Source organism: Brienomyrus brachyistius, chromosome 11 (genome assembly GCF_023856365.1).
Source record: "Brienomyrus brachyistius isolate T26 chromosome 11, BBRACH_0.4, whole genome shotgun sequence".
NCBI lineage: Eukaryota > Metazoa > Chordata > Actinopteri > Osteoglossiformes > Mormyridae > Brienomyrus > Brienomyrus brachyistius.
The window spans coordinates 7332819-7353418 of NC_064543.1; the positions used below are offsets into that span (position 1 = coordinate 7332819).

Consider the following 20600-nt stretch of genomic DNA (forward strand, 5'->3'; position numbering starts at 1 on the left):
ACTACAAAAATTACCTACCAGGAAGTTTCAGTTTTCTGCAGCAGGAATTACAGTGATGTTTTGCTCTGAAATTTCTTATTGCATCATCTCCCAGATTTGCAGGTCCAAACACCATGTCATACGACCTCGGGGGAGGAGGGATACATGCATTAAATTCTAAGAAGAGTGTTACCCATTCCCTTATAGCTCTCACCGTTTGAGGTCCGACTGTCATCTGTGGACTGAGACAGAGGGTGTCCCGTTTGTTGTGGTGTCAGGGAGGATGTCGGCCTACCTTTGAAACATTACATTCCGTTTTATAATCTCTGTTGCAGAGTTTATGGTGTACTGCATCCCCAGCGTGTGTAAAAGGTCTCCGTCGGCACGGAAAGCGACGTCACGAAAGCGGTGTCCCAGGACATGCGGAGCTCTGTGGGAAGGTGCAGGTGAGGATACCGCATGGATACTTACCCCTTTTCCCCACTTTTTATCACAGATGGATCAGTCAGTATCTCCCCAACACCTAGAAAGACACGGCGAAGGTGATATTGTCAAACTGCCCGATGTACAAAGTCCTCCCATCTTACATTCACGCATAAAGTGCTCGACGATCTCTATCGCAGTTTTCTCCTGACCTTTTGCCCTACAGGCGAAGATAAAATCAAGATAAATCAAATTGTACCTTGTAAATCCAGGACCAGCAGCTCTCCTCTGGTGTACTCGTACGTCCAGTGGCTAAAGGCTAGCATGGTTTCTTCCAGCAAGTTTGTGGGGACGATCTCATCCCCGTTGTTGTTGTTGAACTTCCTGAATTCTCCAGTGATGCACTCTTCGATGGCGAACCACTGACCAGCAGAATGACAGTACAACAGAAACACTTCCAGGAACCTATGGGAAAGTGGAGCGAAGAAACAGACGTGCTTTCAGATTTTAGTATTTTTTTTGGGGAAGAGAGGTCCAGCTATTAAAGTCAAAATACCTGGGAGAATAAGGAATAGTCTTCGGCTTCATTTGGTTGAAGGCAAAAGTCAGCTTCTGAGCAGCTCTCTGCTGCTGAATTTCCTAAATTGGGGGGAGGGCGGCAAGGGAGAGAAATGAAATAAAAAGAAAAAGAAAAAAAGTCAGTGAGGTTACAGAGTGTAGCCTTTGTCGCCCCATAGCATCAACCTGGGGCAACCTGAGCCTCCAATGGTGATTCCTGCAGAATGTTCTTATCCAGCTCGTTTGCTCTCCACATCCACGCTCAGTACAGAGGGTATGAAAGTCACAGAAATTGCAGCCTCTTATCATGAGCCCTCCTTGATCTCTTCTGACCGGAACACAGCTGTATGTTTTTAAAATTTTCATGTGACCAACTTGTTACATCAGTTTTCACGTCACCATGTATCTGTAAACAGCCTTAGCAGGTTGGGTTTGCTGTATTTACAAGTCTGACTCCTTCCTTCCTCTTCCACAACGTGGAAGGAGCCGGTTGGTCACGACTACAAAGCACAGCTCCTCGACATTCATGAAGATGAGGTACATTTGCTGTTGCTGCGGTTTTGTTTTTTAAAGTGCAAAGTGAATTAGAACAGTTCCGTGAGGACGAGACTTAAAAATAGCATATTCCAAATCACAAAATGTGGAAGAAACAGCAGATCCTTTATGAATAAGTCAGAGGGAGGACAGGGAAGATTCTTTGATATTATGGAAACATTTTTCTACATGAATAAAATACTAGAAAATCCACCAATAATTTCACGAATTTCTAACAGAAGCATCAATACAGAAAATAAATCAAAACATAACGGATCAGAAATATTCCCAAAGTAAATTTCAGAAACTCCATCATTCTGTTCCATTTCTCCAGATGAGGGGTCAAGCAGTATCGATTCTTGTATTTTAAAATGTGAAAATGAGGCCAATTGGAACGATGCAGAGAAAACCGAATACATGTGTTTGACCGCAGGCAGACGCAGACCGTCATGGCGATGTGCAGGGCGCACTGTCACCTACCCTGAGACACAGGTGCAGCACAGTGTCTTCCTTGTAGACGCTCTGCCAGGTGTTGACCACCTCTGGCAGGAAAGACTTGACGATGTACAGGTGGCCTGGTTTGAGGATGTCATACTCAGACCACGTGCAGAGCACCTTGAGCGCCCTCCGCAGGCCACCACCCATCTCTTCTTTACTGAGGAACTCTATCTTTGCACACAGTCCCCTCTGGGACCAAGAGGACATACTATTGTTGATGGTGTTTGGGGAGCTCTCCTCCAGCCGGTACACTGTGATGGGCTCTCCTGTGGGCGGGGGGGGGGAGGAGGCACACCACAGAACAGTGAGACTGGGCAGACGGGGGACCTAAATGGCGAACCAAGGGTAGGACTAGGACATACCTCTTGGGGGCACAGGGGTGAATGAAATGCTCTGAGACAATCTCATCAGGTTATTGCGCTCCACAGCTGGAGGACACAGAGACAGGGGTGTATTTTTTTAAGAGTACCGCCAGAGGGAATTAAAAGTAAAAGTCATGAAATAATTCATTGGCTCCCTCACCTGAATATTGGTAACTTGTGTCCATAGGCTTGAAGGGGGAACCAATGGCTGCACAACAGCAAAATAAAACAAATGCAAACATCCGATGACTGCTGAGCTTCTCACGCCTCTCATGCTGGCCAGCTGAAGACTGCAGCAGAAGTCGCCACTAGGTGGCACAATGCGCTTCAAAACACTTCTACATAACATGCTGTTTTACACGTGTTGCTGTGTGCAAAAGAGACGAATTTATTCACTTACAGTCCTTCCTGCCTGCCAGATGCGTGTGTCTTGAGGCATAGAGGCCTGCTGGGGCTGTAATTACATAACACAGCGAAACGTTACACTATTAAAATACCATCCTCGGCCATAAACTGCTGAACGTTGACGAGAAAGCGATAACATGAGCCATGTACCGCTAGTCGGCCATTTATTCCTGGCGCAGATTCACCAGGTGTGTAATTCAGTCAAGCATGGAACACCAGCTTCCCCACTCAGGTCCAGAAGACCTCCACTCGAAACCACCTCGCAGGCTAACGGTACCGCAAGGCCCAAAGGCCAGTCTCCAGAAATAGAACAGGTTAACCGAAGACAGCGAGCCACCTCTGCGGCAGGAATGTCATTGCACTAAAGAGGATTTTAACTGTGCCGATCAGAGGAAGCTTCCGGCTGGGCGAAAGTTAGCAGCCGAGAGGAAAACAAGAGAGAACGGTGGCCAGTGATAGCCCGGCCCGAGGGCGGTCCACGACCGACCAAACACTCTTTGGTTCTGGCTGTTTAGGCCACGAAAGAACATATTTCAAACAAGACACATAACATCTTACCATTTAGGAGGTCCTCTCCAGGAGCTCTGCAAGGAAGGACAGTCAGAATTCAGCATTAAAACAGACCAGTACACAAACAAGCTTCTTCCGTTTCGGTTTTCGAACGAGATCAAACTTCCGTCGAGCCGTCTACAACTGCGGCAAACACTACAAATCCTGTAATTCTATGGAAAAAAAAAAATGCTAATTCTGGAGCCTGGCATGCTCCATGCTCTCTGAGGAAGAGATGAGTTCCTGATTCCAAATAGAATGGAGTGGGGGGGGGGGGGAAATGGCGGTAAGTATCACACTAAACGCTGTAATAGCTGCACGTGGCTTAAGGGCCGTTCGCCCTCATCCTGCGGGGGACAGCCGGGTGCTGGTGGCTTCGCACAATTTTGAGGGGCGACGCTGACCGTCTCGCGGACAGGATGCATTTCATGTGTCAGGTGAGGTGGCATCAGAGTACTTACAGACCGCTGGCTTGGCCTGATTTGCCTTGTACCTGCACCTGCTCCTGCATATTAGGGCGGGAAGGGAAGAAGGGGAGGAGAAAAAAAAAACGACGACAGGAAACGTGAGCACGGGGTCACACGGGGTCACACGGGGTCACACGGGGCATGTTGCCGCGACCCTTACTGGGGTCCTGATGGGCGAGCTGAAGCTTACCAACACTGAGGAGGCCCTCAGGTCCTCGTGGAAGATATCTTCAGCGGATACTCGACTGCCTTCCTTCCTGTTCTGTGCTGAACCTGTGTGCGGCGGACAAAAAATGAGCCACACCCATAAGGAACATCCCTGATGCAATTCCTGTCATTCACACTCTTGGGCTTCCAACTGAAGGGGGCAGTAATGAGTCACACAAACCCATTTCAGGACGGAGAGATTCAGGACTCCTATCAAACTCTGTGAATCCAGCATATGAATTCACGGTCCTCATCTGACCTTCTAGTTGACCCTAAAGGACGGAAAAATACATAAGAAGGTGTGTGTGTGTGTGTGTGTGTGTGTGTATGTATATGTGATTTTATATATAAACAAAATACAAATTACTAAATAAAGCTGACCATTTCATTGATCCTCTTGTATGGAGTGAATTGCCTATTTCCAGGATTGACGTCTTTCGAGAATGATCTCTGAGGCTCCAAGTTATCTTTGTGACCTTGGCCGTCAGGGAGAGACAAGTCAGTGGTGCTGCTAGAGAGCGGGTTGGGGCACCAGCTGATCAGAAATGTTTTTTAAAAACAAAACAGGATCGAACCCAAAACAAAGAGCAGAGGATACAACACGGTGACAGACCTCAGATCAGGATTTTGAACAATGCCAGTGGAATCAAACCGCCCACACCTGTCGTGTGTGAAATCCACCACCCTCTACACGTGTACATGTGAGATTTACTAAAAAAACAAAGCAGGGGGGAAAGTCAGCCACTATCACCAAATGTTTTTAAACACAGCACGGTCCTGACAAGCGGAAGAGGACGGGGAGGGACAGAGCAGGTGGTTATATCACCAGGCTAAAATGTGTGCTGATCTGTAAGCAGAACGGCTCCTCTCTGCTTTTCCCAGTTTGGCTGGGCGCCGACCTGCTATTCTTTACTCGAGCTCTCGGCCTGCTCTCCTTAAGATGTGCGGAAGTGCCAAACACAAACCTGTGAGCCAGCAGCTTCTCAGTCCAGCAACCCCTAACCCCACCTCCCACCCAACATTAACTGCTTATGTTCCTTTTCCAACCATCCAAACTAGATGGAAAACTGATGAAGCCAAATAAAAAGCTTCACCAGGAAGCGTGTTTGACACCCCCACCTGAAACAATCCCTCTGGATCTGGACATTCGGCCGTTCATACACGCTACAACTGCTCCCAAACATTTACTGGCATATTCAAAACAATAAAATAATAAAAAAAAAGATTTATGTCGCCCTTTATGAATGTCTTAAGTTTTTCCATTTTTACATGGGGCTGCACGTCTCAGTCCATAGTTACTACAAATTTACCCATGACTTACATTACAGAGCGTTGCGTGAAAGATTGACATTAAAAGTTGAAAAATAAATGACATTAAATAGGAACAAAAATGAACATGTGATTAATCCCAGCACCCTCCACACAAAGCCAGACAGCTTGAGCAAACAGTTTTGTGATGCAAGGCAGGAGGAGTAGAGGAGGTGACCTCATTCCGCAGTGCGATCTGTTCACCACCGAAGAGGAGCAGGTGACCTGCAGCCACACACGCAGTTCGGAGAGGTCAGAGCCAAACCTCTCACTCTGGCCGAGGCCCGGAGCTTCTGTAGGATTCCTTTACCGCAGCGGCTATGCTTTGTGTTCTCAGCGGGTCTCCCTCCATCCTGGAGGGTCTTCTTGGGCCGGATGGCCGAGGCCAGGTCACAGCCCGGTAAGGGGCTGCTCCTCTCCTCCCGGGATGCAGAACCCCCATAGGCGGTGGCCTCATCATTGCAGAATGCCTCGTTGATGTACCCCCCCCCCTTAGCACGCAGCTCCCGAGGGGAAGGAGGAGGTGGAGCAGCAGCAGCAGCAGAATCGGGGGCAGTCGTAATGATAACAATGCTGGGGAACATGCATTTCCTGTTCGGACACTTACCAACAAACGCCCCAAATTCGACGGTAGGGCTCCCGGGTGGGACGTCCAGGTGCCCCTCATCTGTGGAATCACCGACAGGGCCATCTGGCTGAGATGGAGTGCTGACAAAAAACCGTGCGGTCGGAGAGGGGATGTCAGGTGGGCTATGGGACGGGGGGACACCCCCGGACTCTTCGGGAAGGGCCAGCCTGTCCCCATCGATGGAGTGCCCCCCCAGCTGCAGGTCAGGGTGAGACATCCCACTCTTGCCTAAAACGCTTTGCGAGGAACCATCCTCCAGGCAGTCCGTGTTCCTCGGGTGGAGGTCAGGCCCCGAACCCCGCTCAGCCATTTCCCGAACTCCGCAACTGAACAGGGAGTCAGGAATTTTGCCGCCGCCCTGCACGAACGATGACCCGAGGTAAGCCCCTATGCTGTGCTTCATGCAAGCAAAGGACTTCGGCTGCGTTCCCACGTCCACCAGGTTGGGCCCGAGGTTCTTGGACACGCTGAGCTCCCGGCTGATCTCATTGTGGACTTTGCTGACCTCTGAGGCCCTCTGGGCAGTCAAAGCCTTCAGCGTGTCCACCGTGAGGGCAGACAGGTCTTGCAGGTGGCCAATCTGAGAGTCTAGTGTGTGAAGAGAGCGTTTTATAAAGTTCACCCTGTTGCCAACTTCCTTCAGCTGAATGCACATGGTTTCAACCCTGAAAAGAACGTCAAAATAAATCAAAGGTGTCACTGACACAATCTCAGAAATATGAATAAGAATCAACGTCTCTCCACCACACAAACACAGAGTGTTTTTAACACCACAACACTGTCAACAGATACATGAATTCTTTGCATAGTTCCCAGAAGGAAATGCCGTACGGTCCTGCTTTCCGAAAGGCAGCTTCAGGAAGACACACCTATCCGAGGTCACCCGGATCCGTTCCTCACTCTTGGAGTGAAACTGGTCATCCTTTTCTTGGAAGTACATCTCCACACACTGCTCTTCAAAGTCGTGCAACTTTTTTTGATCTTCTTCTGTTAGAAAAAGCTCTGAGGCAGGGGAAGAGGTGGGGGGGGGAGGAGTAATAAAAATTAGACAACAAGAATGTCCCGTTAGAATTGAAAAAAATTGACTCAAAACGGCCTTATGGGCCCCCATGCATGTCCACAGAGACGGACATCGCCCATACTTGGGCCATAGGTTCCACTGTCTTTCTTCCGCTTCCTGCAGATGCAGGAGAAGAGAGCAGCCAGGTGACTGAGTAAGATGAGCGGTGGGGGGAGCACCGGCCTCTCGTGGTACGCCAAGACGAAGTGGTAACGCTGGTACTTCCACACCAGGTTGGACATGGACTTCATCTGGAAGTACACATTGCTGCAAGGACAGAGCAGAAGCGCACTTGGTGCTCGGCCGTCGGACACTGACTGCGCGGGCAGACCGAACCAGACTGTCTGAAACGGAGACGCTTACTTGAAGAAAGCGATGAGAAGATTCACCATGAGAATATATTGAACAAAGAGGTAGACAGCTTGCAGTAGTTGTGTCAGCCACACCCCTGACGCACACAGGTGTTTCACTTCAGAGTTGTTTGCACAGACTGAGGGGAAAGCCAATGAAAATGAAATAGCTGAACTTGATATTTATATTAATTTGCATTCCCATCACTGCTAACATCTCAAAGGCATTTGCTTTCATATTCACCAAACTTGGGTGGCCCTTACCATCAATTTCATAAGCATACACTTCACCATACATCATCCAGTACGGCTGGAAGACGACGTCCTTAGCTAGGGTCCACGATGCATTTTCATTTGGGTACAAGATGGCTTTTCGAGGAACGCCATAGCTAAGGAGGACCACTGCCATGATGACAACTATGTAAAACATATTGGCAACCTGCAACGACATCACAGACAGATTGAGGTCTAAGTTACAAGTTACTGTGAACAAAGGCCATTTAAAAAACACACACACTTGTATTGCGGTTTACAATGCCATTACAAGGTCATTAGTTACAAGATGAATGTACTTTTACTGTCACACATGTTAATTACTCATTAATTGCACAATCATAATTGAGATGGTACAATACAGCACTTGTTTTTAGCACAATGTATGACACAATGCAGGCAGAATTCTTTTTCAATGGCATTGAACGATGCAAGAGTCACTGTAGTGTTAAGAAAAACATTTTTACTGAACTAGATGTAACTAAAAGGAAGTATTGTCGCAAATGTTGCGCTAGCATGCTCAATGGGAAGAGTCTGAGGTGTCAAGTCATTCGGCACATGCGGAGATGTTTGCACAGAGGACAGATTCTCTCACTCACCATTTTAGCAATCATCATGACATAGGGTCCAGCTTGCTGGTTAACAGTCAAGATATCGAGGAGCCTCACATACCAAAAAATGATATTCAGGCAATAGACGAGCCTTCCCGTTGTGAAAGTTTCATCTGATCCAAATCTTAATCCGAACCCCACGAAGAATGTGAGGATAGCGAGGGTGTCCGATATGTTAAAATATTCACTGAACCACACTTTAATCTTTTGACTTATTTTTCCAGCTTCTGACATAAACATCTACAAAAAAAAAATCAGATTTTATGTTTCTTAATATATCGAATGTCAGATTTCATAACATATCGGATTTCATGACACATATTTTAAAACTTTCATCCAAGTCTAAAACTAAGCATGTTGCAGGCTGTGAGAGGGCCCCATACGTACCTCACGGATCTTCTCCACACCCAAGGTGAATATGTAGCCGATGACAATCCACTCCTGTGGCAAGGGCCATGCTGGCATCCGGACCAGAACCACGAAAGAGTACAGCATCAGGAAGCCCAGGAACGCCAGCTGAATGGCAAAATGGGAAATGACTCGCTCAGGAAGGCCCAGGGAAAGGCAAGAGACTACAGTCTCAGTGAATGGAAGTATTAAACACTGTGTGAAATAATGTTCGTTTAAACATCATTCTGTGCTTTTCCCTTTATCTATTTTATTTATCCATTTCACCCCGATGTCAGCTGCATGGGCTCCATGTAGGAATTCTTTTAATGCACCCATGTCATGCGCTACAGCCCTGCAAAGCCGTTCGATATTTCGGCTTGCATGGCAGAGTAAATCATCGTTCTTCTTTGAGCAGGACATACCTCCCAGGAAAGTAAACAGCAGTGGTGGTTCAATAGGTGGCACCATAGCCTCCCACCTCCTGGATCAGAGGTGTGAATCACACCCCTGGCCTGTGTGGGCGGAGTTTGTATGTCCTATACAGCAGGGTGAACTGGCGACTTTAGATTACCCACGGGATGCCAGTCAACCAGGCAGCTCACACACACACACACTCACTCTATCTGCCAACTATGACAGTATATGACCAATAAAATACACACTTCCAGAACTGTTCCATTTACTGAAATGTCTTCCCAGACAGCCTTATGAAGAAATCTATTACCCACCTTCTGGGCACTCACTCTCAACCCACCCAAATCAGTTAATCTTGAAAGCGACAAGCCCTCGGAGGGATAAAAAAAAAAACAGTGGTGGGTGCCGGTGTTTGACCATTAAGCAACGGAAACACACACACACAAAAGCTGCCAAGTACGAAATTATTATCAGCGGCGTGTGTGACCAAGTGTGGCGCTGCTTTAGGAGGTTCCGGAGCGGGGGCTTGGGGTAATTCGCCAGCTTTTAATGCGGGTGCCGTGCCCTCTGATTATGTGATCTGCGATAGTATCTGCTCTCTCCGTCAGCACCATGCACGCCTGGGATGGGAACCAAGCTTTCCCCTGGGAAATGCAAATGAAATGGGGGGGCCAAGAAGGCCTGGAAATGTGCCTGCGGCCAAAATCGTCTCACTGCGAGAGCATGTATGCACTCTGGCTGGGAGCGGAGGACGGGAGCACTTTCCCTAGTGCATACCGGCTCCCACGTACCGCGTTAAACCAGAACTTCACAATGGGGGCGTGGTAGAACGCATAGAACTTCCTGGTGATGGGCAGCCTGCGGGGGCGCACGTGCACCTCCGGCTCACTCTTCACTTCCACGTTGTCGTTGATTCTGGCTTCCTTGAAAACGTCCTTAAAAGTCGTTGAGAGCAAAAAGAAGTAAGTAGCTGCTGCTTAATAACGGCGGTAGTGATACTTCAACACAGTTCAGGAAACGCTGGCAAAGGCGCTGAACTCCTAGCCATGCAAACACTAATTGTTGCGTTATTTATACTGTCTGAAGACACTGTCAGTCTCAGGAGGTACCAGTCGAATCAGGAAACCTTTGATAAAAGTCTACTCCATCTGCCCTAGTTCCTATAGTGTAAACGACATACATGACTTTACCATCCACCGTTCAGCATGTAGCAGTGCATGTGCATTTAACTGCAAGCCTACCCTGTTCCTCGTCAGCCTAGAAATAAAAAGCCGGTCCTATTAAACCTCTTTATCAATGCTCCCTATGTCAATTTTCATATGCCATCCCGTACCAAGACACATGGCTAATTGATTTACAATAACGCCGTGGACTTTCTCTGAAAATCATGAATCCTGTGAAAACAAGCACACATTGCGACAATTCACTAATTTGAACCAGAAAAAAAAAAATAATAAACCAACTGATAGACTGATGGAAGTTGAAGGCTGACCATTTGGATGTCGTCAGCTACATTCTGGAAGTTGTGTTCACTGTCCTCCATGGTCATCTGGTGGGCATCCTGCGACTGAGGGATGTGGGACATCTCTGCCTTGGTTTTGTACTCCAGCAAGAGGATGGCTGGTGGAACCAAAATGCTCAAGATCACCTGAAGGACAGAATTGGGCAAATGGTGTTAATGGACATGACGTGTCTGGGTCTTCATCATAAAGTCGAATATGTTATATACCTACATTTCACACAATCATATAAAACCTGCTTTAATGTATTCTCTTCCAGCACTATTTTTTTTTTCCTAAAACCATAGGTGATGCTAGACCTTATTTTAGGGGGCTTCCATCACCCAGTTCTTTGGGTGCTTTTCCACTGCACCAAGTACCATACTTTTGGCAATTTCTGTTTTCCACTGAGTAACTGTGCCAGAAGTACTAAACGACTGGGGTACTTTTTTAGTAATACAAGAATTCCATAACCGTAACATGTGATGTGGGTATTAATATCCCACATCTTCCGGCCCTATAATATACTGCAACTACTTTTTGAATTCAGTACAAAATACCCCACCTTGCATTGTGATGTCACTCAGTGTCGTTACAAATTTTTACACCAGTGGAAAATCAACACCTTGAAGCATCGTACTTTTGGTACTTCTTGAAGGACCAAAAGTAAGGTACCTACTGCAGTGGAAAAGCGCCCTTTGTCTCTCAATTCATTTAAGCAATTTTTTCCCTGTAATTCCTGGGGGTTAGGTCCCCCCTAAGGGTCAAACCCTAGAATTTCCCCTGCCTAAAATCAACCAATTATACTGACTGTCACAGAAACACAGCCTCATTGACAACTGCAAAGTTTCCTTGTCTATCCTCAAGATATTTTTCTTGCCTATGAGCAATTCAATTCCATTTACATCACCCACAGTGTCATGAAGTTAGTTCATGAATAAGTACTTATAAATGTTTTGCGCATCAAGTATTCCAGTCACATATTATGTTTTAGATTGCTGGCTAGCCGAAGCTTGATGTTAATCTAGCTAGTTAAGTGCCACATGCTAATAATCGTATTTGTTCTGGACAGGCCAGTGTATCTATGCTACAAACACAAACACCTAAGGCAATGACACAGTACAACAGAATAAAAAAAAGACACAGGAAGAAGAAAATCAACCACTATGAAATCTATAGCTACTAACTAAAAAAAAAAAAAAAACAGAAAACTGTCAGAACTGGTAATCACTCATCCTTGAATGATGACATTTGAAGGCATGTGGATGTTAGTTTGTTTTTCTATTACATAGCCAGTGGCATACAAGCAATTAATCCCTGGATAAATATAGATAATTTGCAACATTGCAGTGATGGAGGGCCCAGTGTGAATAAAAACATCATAAACATAATAAAAACAAAGTATAAGCAAACAAAGGGAATGACGGAATTAAAGAAAGACAGCCAGAACGCAATATCACCTTGTACCAGGAATTCTTCCGCATGTTCAGCCGGCCCATCCACATATCAGACAGCAGCATCTGAGTACAGGTGTGGGCCACAAAGGGCCTTAACCTGGAGGACACCGCCAGCTTCAGACAGGTCGAGTTACTCCAGTTCTTCAGCTCGTAGGTCAGCAGTTTCATGGCCATCGTCTCATCCTGCCTGAAGGACTGCTCCAGCAGGTCCACCGCCAGCGTGCCAAATTCACTGAATCCAGAACCAAAATCAGTGCTTTCAGGAGCCAGACAGATCTCGGGAACCAATGCCATAAAATGTTCACCCCCATCTCGATACCCCCCCCACACACACACACATCCATCCATCTTACAGCAGCATCTGAAAAGGGCACCCAGAAGTTGATATGACTTCATGAGCATCCGAACACCCTCTCACAGCTAGATCACCTAACCATGATCACTGATCACCTCGTCACCACAATCCACAGATACTTACACATTTACAAAAATATTCCTCAACTTGCAGACGATTTTCCAAGCTAGTCAACTGCTGATTCTTCGGTGCCCCCTCCCTAGTTTCCCCTCAATGCGGAACCTTGTCGCCACTCTCTTGTACATACATCATGTGTCAAATACAATTTTGATCACCATGATTTTTAAGCAAATGTCGACTAATTGCACTCACTTTGAGTATTCCTTGAGCTCCTCGGACGTGTCGTCCACCACGTCGCTCTTCTTGGCCTCGTAACTCAAGGAGCGGCACAGCTTGCAGGCCACCAGAGCCTTCGCCATGGACTCCTCACCGTGCTGCCAGAAGAAGAGCGACATCTTCTGCCGCTTCATGAGTACAGCCCACACAAGGAGCTCGTTGAAGGGATAAGGGAAGCGCCGCATCTCTGGGTCGTCGATGTCCACAATCTCCTCGCGGGTCTTCTTCTTTGACTGCTCCGTCGTGGATTCTGGCTGTTTCAGACCAAGAATTCCAACCAATTAAGGCAGCAAGCAAAGCAGCCAATTAAAATCACCCAAGGACAATTTCAGGTGTATAATGCTTAAAGGCCGAGCTCCTTGGAGCACCTTGGGTTTGTAGGGTTGTGCGGTTTTGATGAAGTGATTGTGACGGGTCTTCTCCTTCTTGTCTGCTTGGATGCTGAAGGCCTCATGGTTCTTTCGCAGCTGTGATGCATTGCTGGATGAATGCCGTCCTCGCTGAGAGGATGTTAAAGGGTCGAGTTTTAGAAGGGACAGGCACTGAGATCACATCAAGGATGTCACACCCCAAACATGTTTGAATGATTTGTTCCTTTTTGGGGACTGTAGACCCAAACAGATGGCTAGTTTAAATGGTTTACCCGGGTGCTTCCGTGGAGGTTGTTGTAAATAATTCTGAACCTCTTCCTGGTGTAGTTGCATCTGTAGGTCCCACCCATCAGGTACTCAATGACAAGGCCAACGTCAATCAGCGTGATTTTGTAATTTGGTGGCAGGTTACCCTACAGTGAGAGAAGCCATTAATCAACAAGAAATCACAGAAACATACAGTCTACAGAGCACAGAAAAAGTAGCACTATTGTTAGGTGTACAACACTGTTCCTTCTTACCTGCTTCACATCCCTTACAAGGTGATACAGTGTTGCATTGGTTGGGGATTGTTTCTATAATCAGGACAGCAAACAGAGAGAAAGGGTTGGTAAATAAAGGCCCTCGAAGGACGTCCTATGATGAGGTTTTGCGAGCATGGAGGGATAAGCGTACCGTGTTGTAGAGCTCTTCCAGCCGGCTGATGGTGAGGAACCGGTGCATACTGACCCCATTCTCTATAAGCAGCTTCACGAAGTCGACCCGGTCCATCACCAGCGCGTCCAGCATTACCTGCTCCAGTGAGCCCACCTAGGGTGAGCGTGTGCACACACACACACACACACACACACACACACACACACACATTCAATCAGCACACACAGAAGTTCAGGTCACCACTCAATACAAACATGTAGGCACACATAAATATGCTCAGATGGGTAAACTAGCAGATCCTCCAACACCAGCCAGAACCCCTTCTCCCAATTTGTGGGATAAGGCATAATATTGGATCACAAATTAATGATCACAGTAGCATATAACCCTGTACAATAATCCAGCATCCCTTGAAAGATTACAGGAATCTGAGGCGAATTTTTGACTGTGTAACTGGAGACTGTTTAGCTGATGAGCAGTAAAGTCAGTTAGGTTATGATAAACATACAATGAGTCACTGATAATAATACCCTAATTATTAACGTTTCTCACTTTCATTCATTTGGCAGGAGACCTTATCCAGGGTGTTACCAGGACCATTTGCTTCTGTTTACCTACCAGTAACTGCTGCCCATATACAAACACATGGTTTTTGGCAATGTCCACCCGGTCCCAGGCCAAGGTGAGGACAAGCTGGTCAAAGGCAGAGGTGTTGGTACCTGGACGGACGGACAGTCAGACAGACAGGCACGCAGGCAGAAAGTCACACACTGTACAAAACGTCAATTAGAATTCAGTAGAACACCCAGAAAATAAGACTGAAGGGTTTCTCATCACGCTGCTTGTGGGAGTCTTACTGCAGAAGGAGTCTTACAACAGAAGGAAAAAAGTGATTGGTTATCACTCTGAATCAGATTGTAGAGGAAGTGGGTCCAAGCAACTAGAGGAGGCGGGACCAAGACATCTGATCGGTTGGTGCTGCCTCCTTTAGTTGCTTGGACCCACCTACTCTATAATCCGATTGGTTCTTTGTGAACTAATCATTTTTCCTTCTACCCTCAGAACATTTTTTGTGTAAGTAAAAATCCCATGAGCCATCACACTATTCTTTTGTAGTGCGTTGCCTGTAAGAGTGGGGCAGCGGGGGGGGGGGGGGGGGGGGGGGGGGGAGGGGACAGGGGACGGGAAGGATGGGCAGGCGGGCTTGGGTTTCTCATTTTTGGGTCTGACATCTTGCGTGTCATGCCGTCATTAAGCCTGAAGACAGATGCTGTCATAGCTGACCTCCATTCCTAAGCAAGTGACATCACAGGCAATTTACTACGCAAAGGCATCGGCACACAATGTAAAACATTATGACCATGTAACCCAGCAAGCAGAAACAGCTCATCTACACTGAACCTTCTAACAGTCACTAAAATACAGGGCTCTGTTTAATAAAATCAAACAACATTCACTTATATTTTGATACGATGAAATGGAAGAAGATTAGGACAGATTTTAATGGCTTTAGGTTCAGTGGAAAGCACAGCGGTCTCATATACTATAAATAGTAAATAGTGGCTTGAGAACAGTCGCAAGATCTTAAAAAAGAAAAAATTAAAAATAAAACAGCAGTTTTCAATATGGGTTTTAGATTGACAAACTGATTTGACCTGTTCGTCACAGGCTTAGGACGGTCTGACGAGACTCCAACGGGTGGCCCATTCCCAAACCTCGTCATCCGGATTTAGATCTAGTCCTAACCCCTAAAGCCATAAATACTTTCACACAACAAAAATGACATCATCTGTCTGCAAGACTGTTAGCTACACCAAAGCCTGAATGACGAGTCAGCAGAGCTTCCTTTCAAACCCAAAAACCTGCATTGTGGTAATTTAGTGCGAATATTCAGCTTCTTAATTTCGGGAACACATATGAATATCTGTAAATCGCTTCTTTGTCCCTTCCACCGCTACAGCCCCAATCTCAGTAAACCCGCTCAGGACATGAGTGTGCGAGAAGAGCAGTCTGATGACATCTTAGCAGGGAGAGAGTAAGAGATCCCCCAAAATATCTAAATGAACTTTAAAAAAAAAAAAACAGCTAAATACAACATAAGATGGCCATAAGGTCCCCTCCAGGGAAGAGCTGGAAGTACCTTTCAGCAAGGCTGTGAGGATGGCGACGTCGATGTCCTGGTGATCCTCAGATCCAATGTGAAAGACGGTTATCTTTGTTTCACAACAACAGGGAACAGTTAAAAAAATCTCCATGCAGAGTGAACACATTCTTACTTTTAATACATTTAATAAATTATTTAACGATATAAATTTTGCCCAAGACCAAGCTTGTAATTAACTCCCCTGCATTTGTTCCTAAGCTCAAGACGACCATTTGACATCCATCCAGTCATCTACTGCCTGTTTATCCTTCACAGCTACACCAGGCACACATCTCACCAGATCTTTGCTCTTCATGCATTCCATTAGCTTCTGGAAGAGGTGGATCGCATCACATTGCCCAAAGTTGAAGGTCTTTTTTATAGTTGCAATAATTTCGGTTTCAACCCCTTCAGGCAGGCGCCTGATTGGTCAAAAGAGAAAAGGTAAAACATCACTTTTCTGTCACAATTAATTACTGATATCTTCCCTAGTTCATCGTTATGGAGTCTACTTGATGTCAATCATAAGACTTTTTTTTACTTGATATAAAAAATGCTAATATATGTGAATTGACATATGACCTGAAGGGAATTTATTCAGAGCGGAGACCCATATAAAAATATGTGCATGGCACGGTGACTCTGCTACCATCACAAGGTTTCCCAATTCCAGTTCTGCAGGGCCAGACGGCGACTCATTTAACTTTCAAACACACACTATTAAACCTGGCAATCAGCTGGTGAGCTGAAAAAGTGTGTCTGAGCAGGAAAATCTGGAAACCATTTTGCAAAATGGCGCTCCAGGACCAGAAGTGGGGAGAAATGTACTACGGCAAGGTTCTGGGTTCGAAACCAGGTCTTGTTCCGCTCAGACCCAAGCTTGTTCCCAACTTCACAGGCCAAGGCTGAGGCAAGGTGCATGTCTGCCATTCTGGGTAGGCCGAGAAACCGAGACCTGTGCTTCCCTGGAATTAACCCCAGATCACCACAATCCTGCTCTGGCAGACCATCATTGGGTCAAACCAGACACAACAGGCACAGAAGCGACCGCACTAACATGAAGGTGCCTGCTTATGCCTGGCTCGGCCAGCCTCACCCGCCTTCCTCCGTCTGCTTGTGGACGTAGGCCAGGATGTCTGCGGCGCGGCCCGTGCCCTCGCACACCACCACGGGCACGGGCGGGCTCTCCTGCAGGTACTCCAGCACCGTCAGGATGACGTTGGGTCCGCCCTCGAAGATCAGGGCCACTACTGGCACGCCCTGACCGATCCCTGATGGGAGACGCAGGCAGGACAGCACGGCGCCGTTAGAACACAGAAAGGCAGAAGGAAGGAACGCCAAGCCCCCCCGGAGACAATGTGTAATGAGGAAATCGCCGCAGCGGACCTCTGCTTGGCCTCCGTAACCATCCATTGTGGGAAAACTAGGTCAGCTCAGTGTGACCGGGCTGTGTTTAAAGCCATCATTATAAATCACGACTTCAGCACACCTAGCGCACCACAGAGGGTAATTTACGCGGATGCGTTACGCAAGCTGGGGAATAACCAAACTCAGATATTATAAAAAAAAAAAGGATAATATGTCTCAGCTGGTAGCGCTATTGCCTCATACCTGCAGGGGTGGGAGGGTTCCCCATATCACACAGTCACACAGACTTCCAGAGTTCGTGCATTTCGGTTAATTGATGTCCCTCAAATATTACTGTATAATTGTCTGAGTGAGGTTGTTCCAGGCATGCTGCTGATTTGTGCCCTGTGCTGTCTGCGATAGGCCCAGAACCCACCCCCCAAATACCCCCACCCCAGTGCAACTCGCTGGGCCTCCGAAGGTCACTGGCTCAAATCCCGTCCTCAGCAGGGAAGAGCAGAGGGGCCAGCTAAGAGGGTTGACCCTGCGCTTGGACCCCAAGCTTTGCTCTCAACCATTATATGTGTGTGTGTGTGTGCGCATGTCTCAAAGGAGAGCATCATGGGGTACGTGAAGAGAAGCACTGTGATGTTGCGCCGAATAAAGCCTCATTTCATTATGTCCGGAAGGCAGGCCCCAGTAGCAGCACGGACTTACTGGCATGTATCTTCTGCAGGTTGATGTGCTTCTCCAGCTCCCGCCTCAGTTTGACCTCGGCGCCATATTTGCCGACCGTACCGTCGTCCACCAGGACGAAATGTGAGTGCAGGTTGTTGAGGACGTTCAGCTTGCTCAAGGGGTTCAGCAGCGTTTGATATGCGGCGACCACCTGGGTGTCGAACAGAGGCCCCGGGGAGGGGGTAAGTGGAGCTCAGTAATTACACACAATGGAAAACAGAAATTACAAATGACCATTTGGACATTTACTTCCCTTGGGCCTGACAGAAACACCCCCCCCCCCCACTGCTTGTTCTGCTTCAGATGACCCCTACTATCCCCGCGCCCCCACCCCTAATACCGGATCACACCTCACCTCCACCTTCGAAGGAGAGGCAAGGAGCGATATCTCAGATAAACTTGCCCGAAACCGAAGCGCTTCTCGGAGCTGATCTCAGCTCAGTTACAAACTGCTATGTAAGCATGCAGCTTAATCAGTGCTTGCGCTCCCCCACTTCCCTCTGAGCCGGTGCATACGCGCTGACCTGCGAACATACAGGCCTGTATCGAATTCACTTGCAAACGAGCGAAAAATAGTGGTGGCATTTAAAGCGGGATGCAACTCCAACCGGAGCCCAATGGACCAGGAAACTGTGGGCGAGCCTCTACCAGGACAACTAAACCGATTCAGAAGAATGTGGGTGGTTGTCTCCTCACATCTTTCCCGATGAGGTCGTTCCGGTTTTCAATAACTCCCCATGGAGCTATCCCAATAGTGCCAATTTTTCGTGCGGACCTGCATGAGTGCTCTTTCAGGGCGTCTCCCACGTGTTTTGCTACACCTGAAGAAAACAGGAAAAAAACAAAAAACAAAATAGGCCACTAACTTTGACAAACACGCAAATCAGCCCTGAGTAAAACACCAAGTCCGGCTAAATGTGGTTCATTGTTCAGTTCAGCTAGAAACAAGTGCTGAATGAGTCATTGTATCAATTCACTGCGTGTCACTTTCTATTGAGTGCCATGGATAGTCACACAAACACAGACACCAGCAATACAACCTGGTTTACATAATTATCCCTTGTATACCAAGCTAGGTTCACTAGTGACCGGTGACATCATGTTTACGGCTCTCCCGGAGTCATACAACTCAGCGCGGATGATGTTCCCAGGTGTGCCATGTACTTTAATTTATTACCAAATTTATGGTAAGCTAGCTTAACATTTTATTTACCAAAAAGGCACCAGGCTGCTAGTGACCCAAGCGTGGTAAAATATCAGCATTTTTACATGCACTTTTTAAGTGCTGCGTTTGTACTCTGCGTTCAAACAAAAACACGCTTTCCCCCCACCATTACTTCATCTCTCAGTCAGAATTACTTAGAATGTCACTGAAATAAGAGTAAAAACATTATTTTACCCTCATTGCCCCTATTGCCACTCCCTGTTCTTAAACTCCAAAGTGTGAATGGGACATTATCTAATGACAGTTTTTGCCATATTTGCCAAATTTAGCTTTTTTTGTGGATAAAGGGCGATGGCAGATTTGGAACCTTGCAGAGATTTTTTATATATATATATATATATATATATATATATATATATATATATATATATATATATATATATATATATATATATATATATATATAAGTAAAAAAAAAATGCTGATGTCAGCATATTTTGAGGGGTAGGTGCTTTGCTTTACATGCAAATAAACAGAAAAGGCATTTCGCCTGATAGGCATTACAAAACATTAAACAATATTATTACTTGCATGTTATTTCAATAGGAAAATCATATTTAATGGATATACATTTTTATGTTAATATTTATACAAGGGTTAAGCAACGCTTCATATAGCATAAAAACAACGATGATGCAACAGAGCATTCTGACAAATCTAAATGACACATGCGTGCCTCTTAATGGCAACGGGAATTAGACATAAACACCCTTCAGCATAAATAATGTGCGGAACATAAACCCTCCTGTCATTATGTCCTCCTGCCCTCTGGGGCCAGGTGATTAGGGCTCAGGTTCTCACCTGTGTTTACGCCCCCGGTCAGGATCCAGGCACCGGTGGTGACAGCCGCCTTTATCAGCCCCTTCCCCACCACCTGCTTGATACGCGGGTGCAGCTCGAAGTTCTGCAGGCCACCATGGACGGAGATGACGATTTTCGGAAGCTCCATCTGCCATTCTTTCAGCATGAGGCGTAGGATCATCTCAGGCTTGGAGTCGTAGGACAACCGCAAGTACTGCTCCCAGGGGCAGGGAAGGAGGGAGAGGTAGAGGGGGCAAAGACGACAAGACAGGCCTTTCAGACCACCAAGCTCTGAAGACATCGGCTCTCCTGTGCTCCTCCTCATTACAGTACGAGAAAAAGCATCCTCACTGGGATGCGATGCATGTCTACACCTATTTAATCAAGAGACTATTGAACTGTGATGTGTGTTACCCAAAAAAAATCATGCCAGTGTTACTACGTACACACCCATCATGGGCCGGGCACATGCCCCAGTCATTCATTCGGCATAAATGGACGGCATACAGCGGTTGGCTGAGGTCGGACATGGACCATCCCTCATACCGGTTTACCAATTCGTTCTTCCTGACACCTCGCTATCACTTGCTCACCCACACCTTCCCTTTGCAAACCAAAGTCATCAGGCTCAAATAATAATATGACCATTACCGAC

General features: G+C 46.7%; 1 protein-coding gene across 2 annotated transcripts in view; it reads right to left on the bottom strand.

Moving 5' to 3' along the window:
* Positions 1-20600, bottom strand: part of trpm7 (transient receptor potential cation channel, subfamily M, member 7) — a 31707-nt gene that overhangs the window by 1144 nt on the left and 9963 nt on the right. Inside the window, exons 5-39 of one of the 2 annotated variants that reach the window (XM_049031415.1) lie at positions 19946-20159; positions 18616-18740; positions 17899-18070; positions 16931-17105; positions 16133-16256; positions 15832-15904; positions 14310-14410; positions 13710-13844; positions 13556-13609; positions 13307-13447; positions 13032-13163; positions 12640-12917; positions 11976-12204; positions 10509-10664; positions 9808-9951; positions 8600-8728; positions 8201-8452; positions 7593-7767; positions 7342-7468; positions 7061-7245; positions 6788-6920; positions 5898-6583; positions 4364-4458; positions 4164-4254; positions 3966-4048; positions 3770-3813; positions 3318-3343; positions 2755-2808; positions 2515-2562; positions 2355-2420; positions 1975-2258; positions 959-1041; positions 662-867; positions 451-502; positions 19-125 (exon numbers count right to left, since the gene is read on the bottom strand). In XM_049031415.1, coding sequence (XP_048887372.1) covers positions 19-125; positions 451-502; positions 662-867; positions 959-1041; positions 1975-2258; positions 2355-2420; positions 2515-2562; positions 2755-2808; positions 3318-3343; positions 3770-3813; positions 3966-4048; positions 4164-4254; positions 4364-4458; positions 5898-6583; positions 6788-6920; positions 7061-7245; positions 7342-7468; positions 7593-7767; positions 8201-8452; positions 8600-8728; positions 9808-9951; positions 10509-10664; positions 11976-12204; positions 12640-12917; positions 13032-13163; positions 13307-13447; positions 13556-13609; positions 13710-13844; positions 14310-14410; positions 15832-15904; positions 16133-16256; positions 16931-17105; positions 17899-18070; positions 18616-18740; positions 19946-20159 — 5179 coding nt within the window. Of the gene's footprint in view, positions 1-18; positions 126-450; positions 503-661; positions 868-958; positions 1042-1974; positions 2259-2354; positions 2421-2514; positions 2563-2754; positions 2809-3317; positions 3344-3769; positions 3814-3965; positions 4049-4163; positions 4255-4363; positions 4459-5555; positions 6584-6787; positions 6921-7060; positions 7246-7341; positions 7469-7592; positions 7768-8200; positions 8453-8599; positions 8729-9807; positions 9952-10508; positions 10665-11975; positions 12205-12639; positions 12918-13031; positions 13164-13306; positions 13448-13555; positions 13610-13709; positions 13845-14309; positions 14411-15831; positions 15905-16132; positions 16257-16930; positions 17106-17898; positions 18071-18615; positions 18741-19945; positions 20160-20600 lie in introns of both variants that reach the window. The other variant, XM_049031414.1, reaches the window with a different exon arrangement.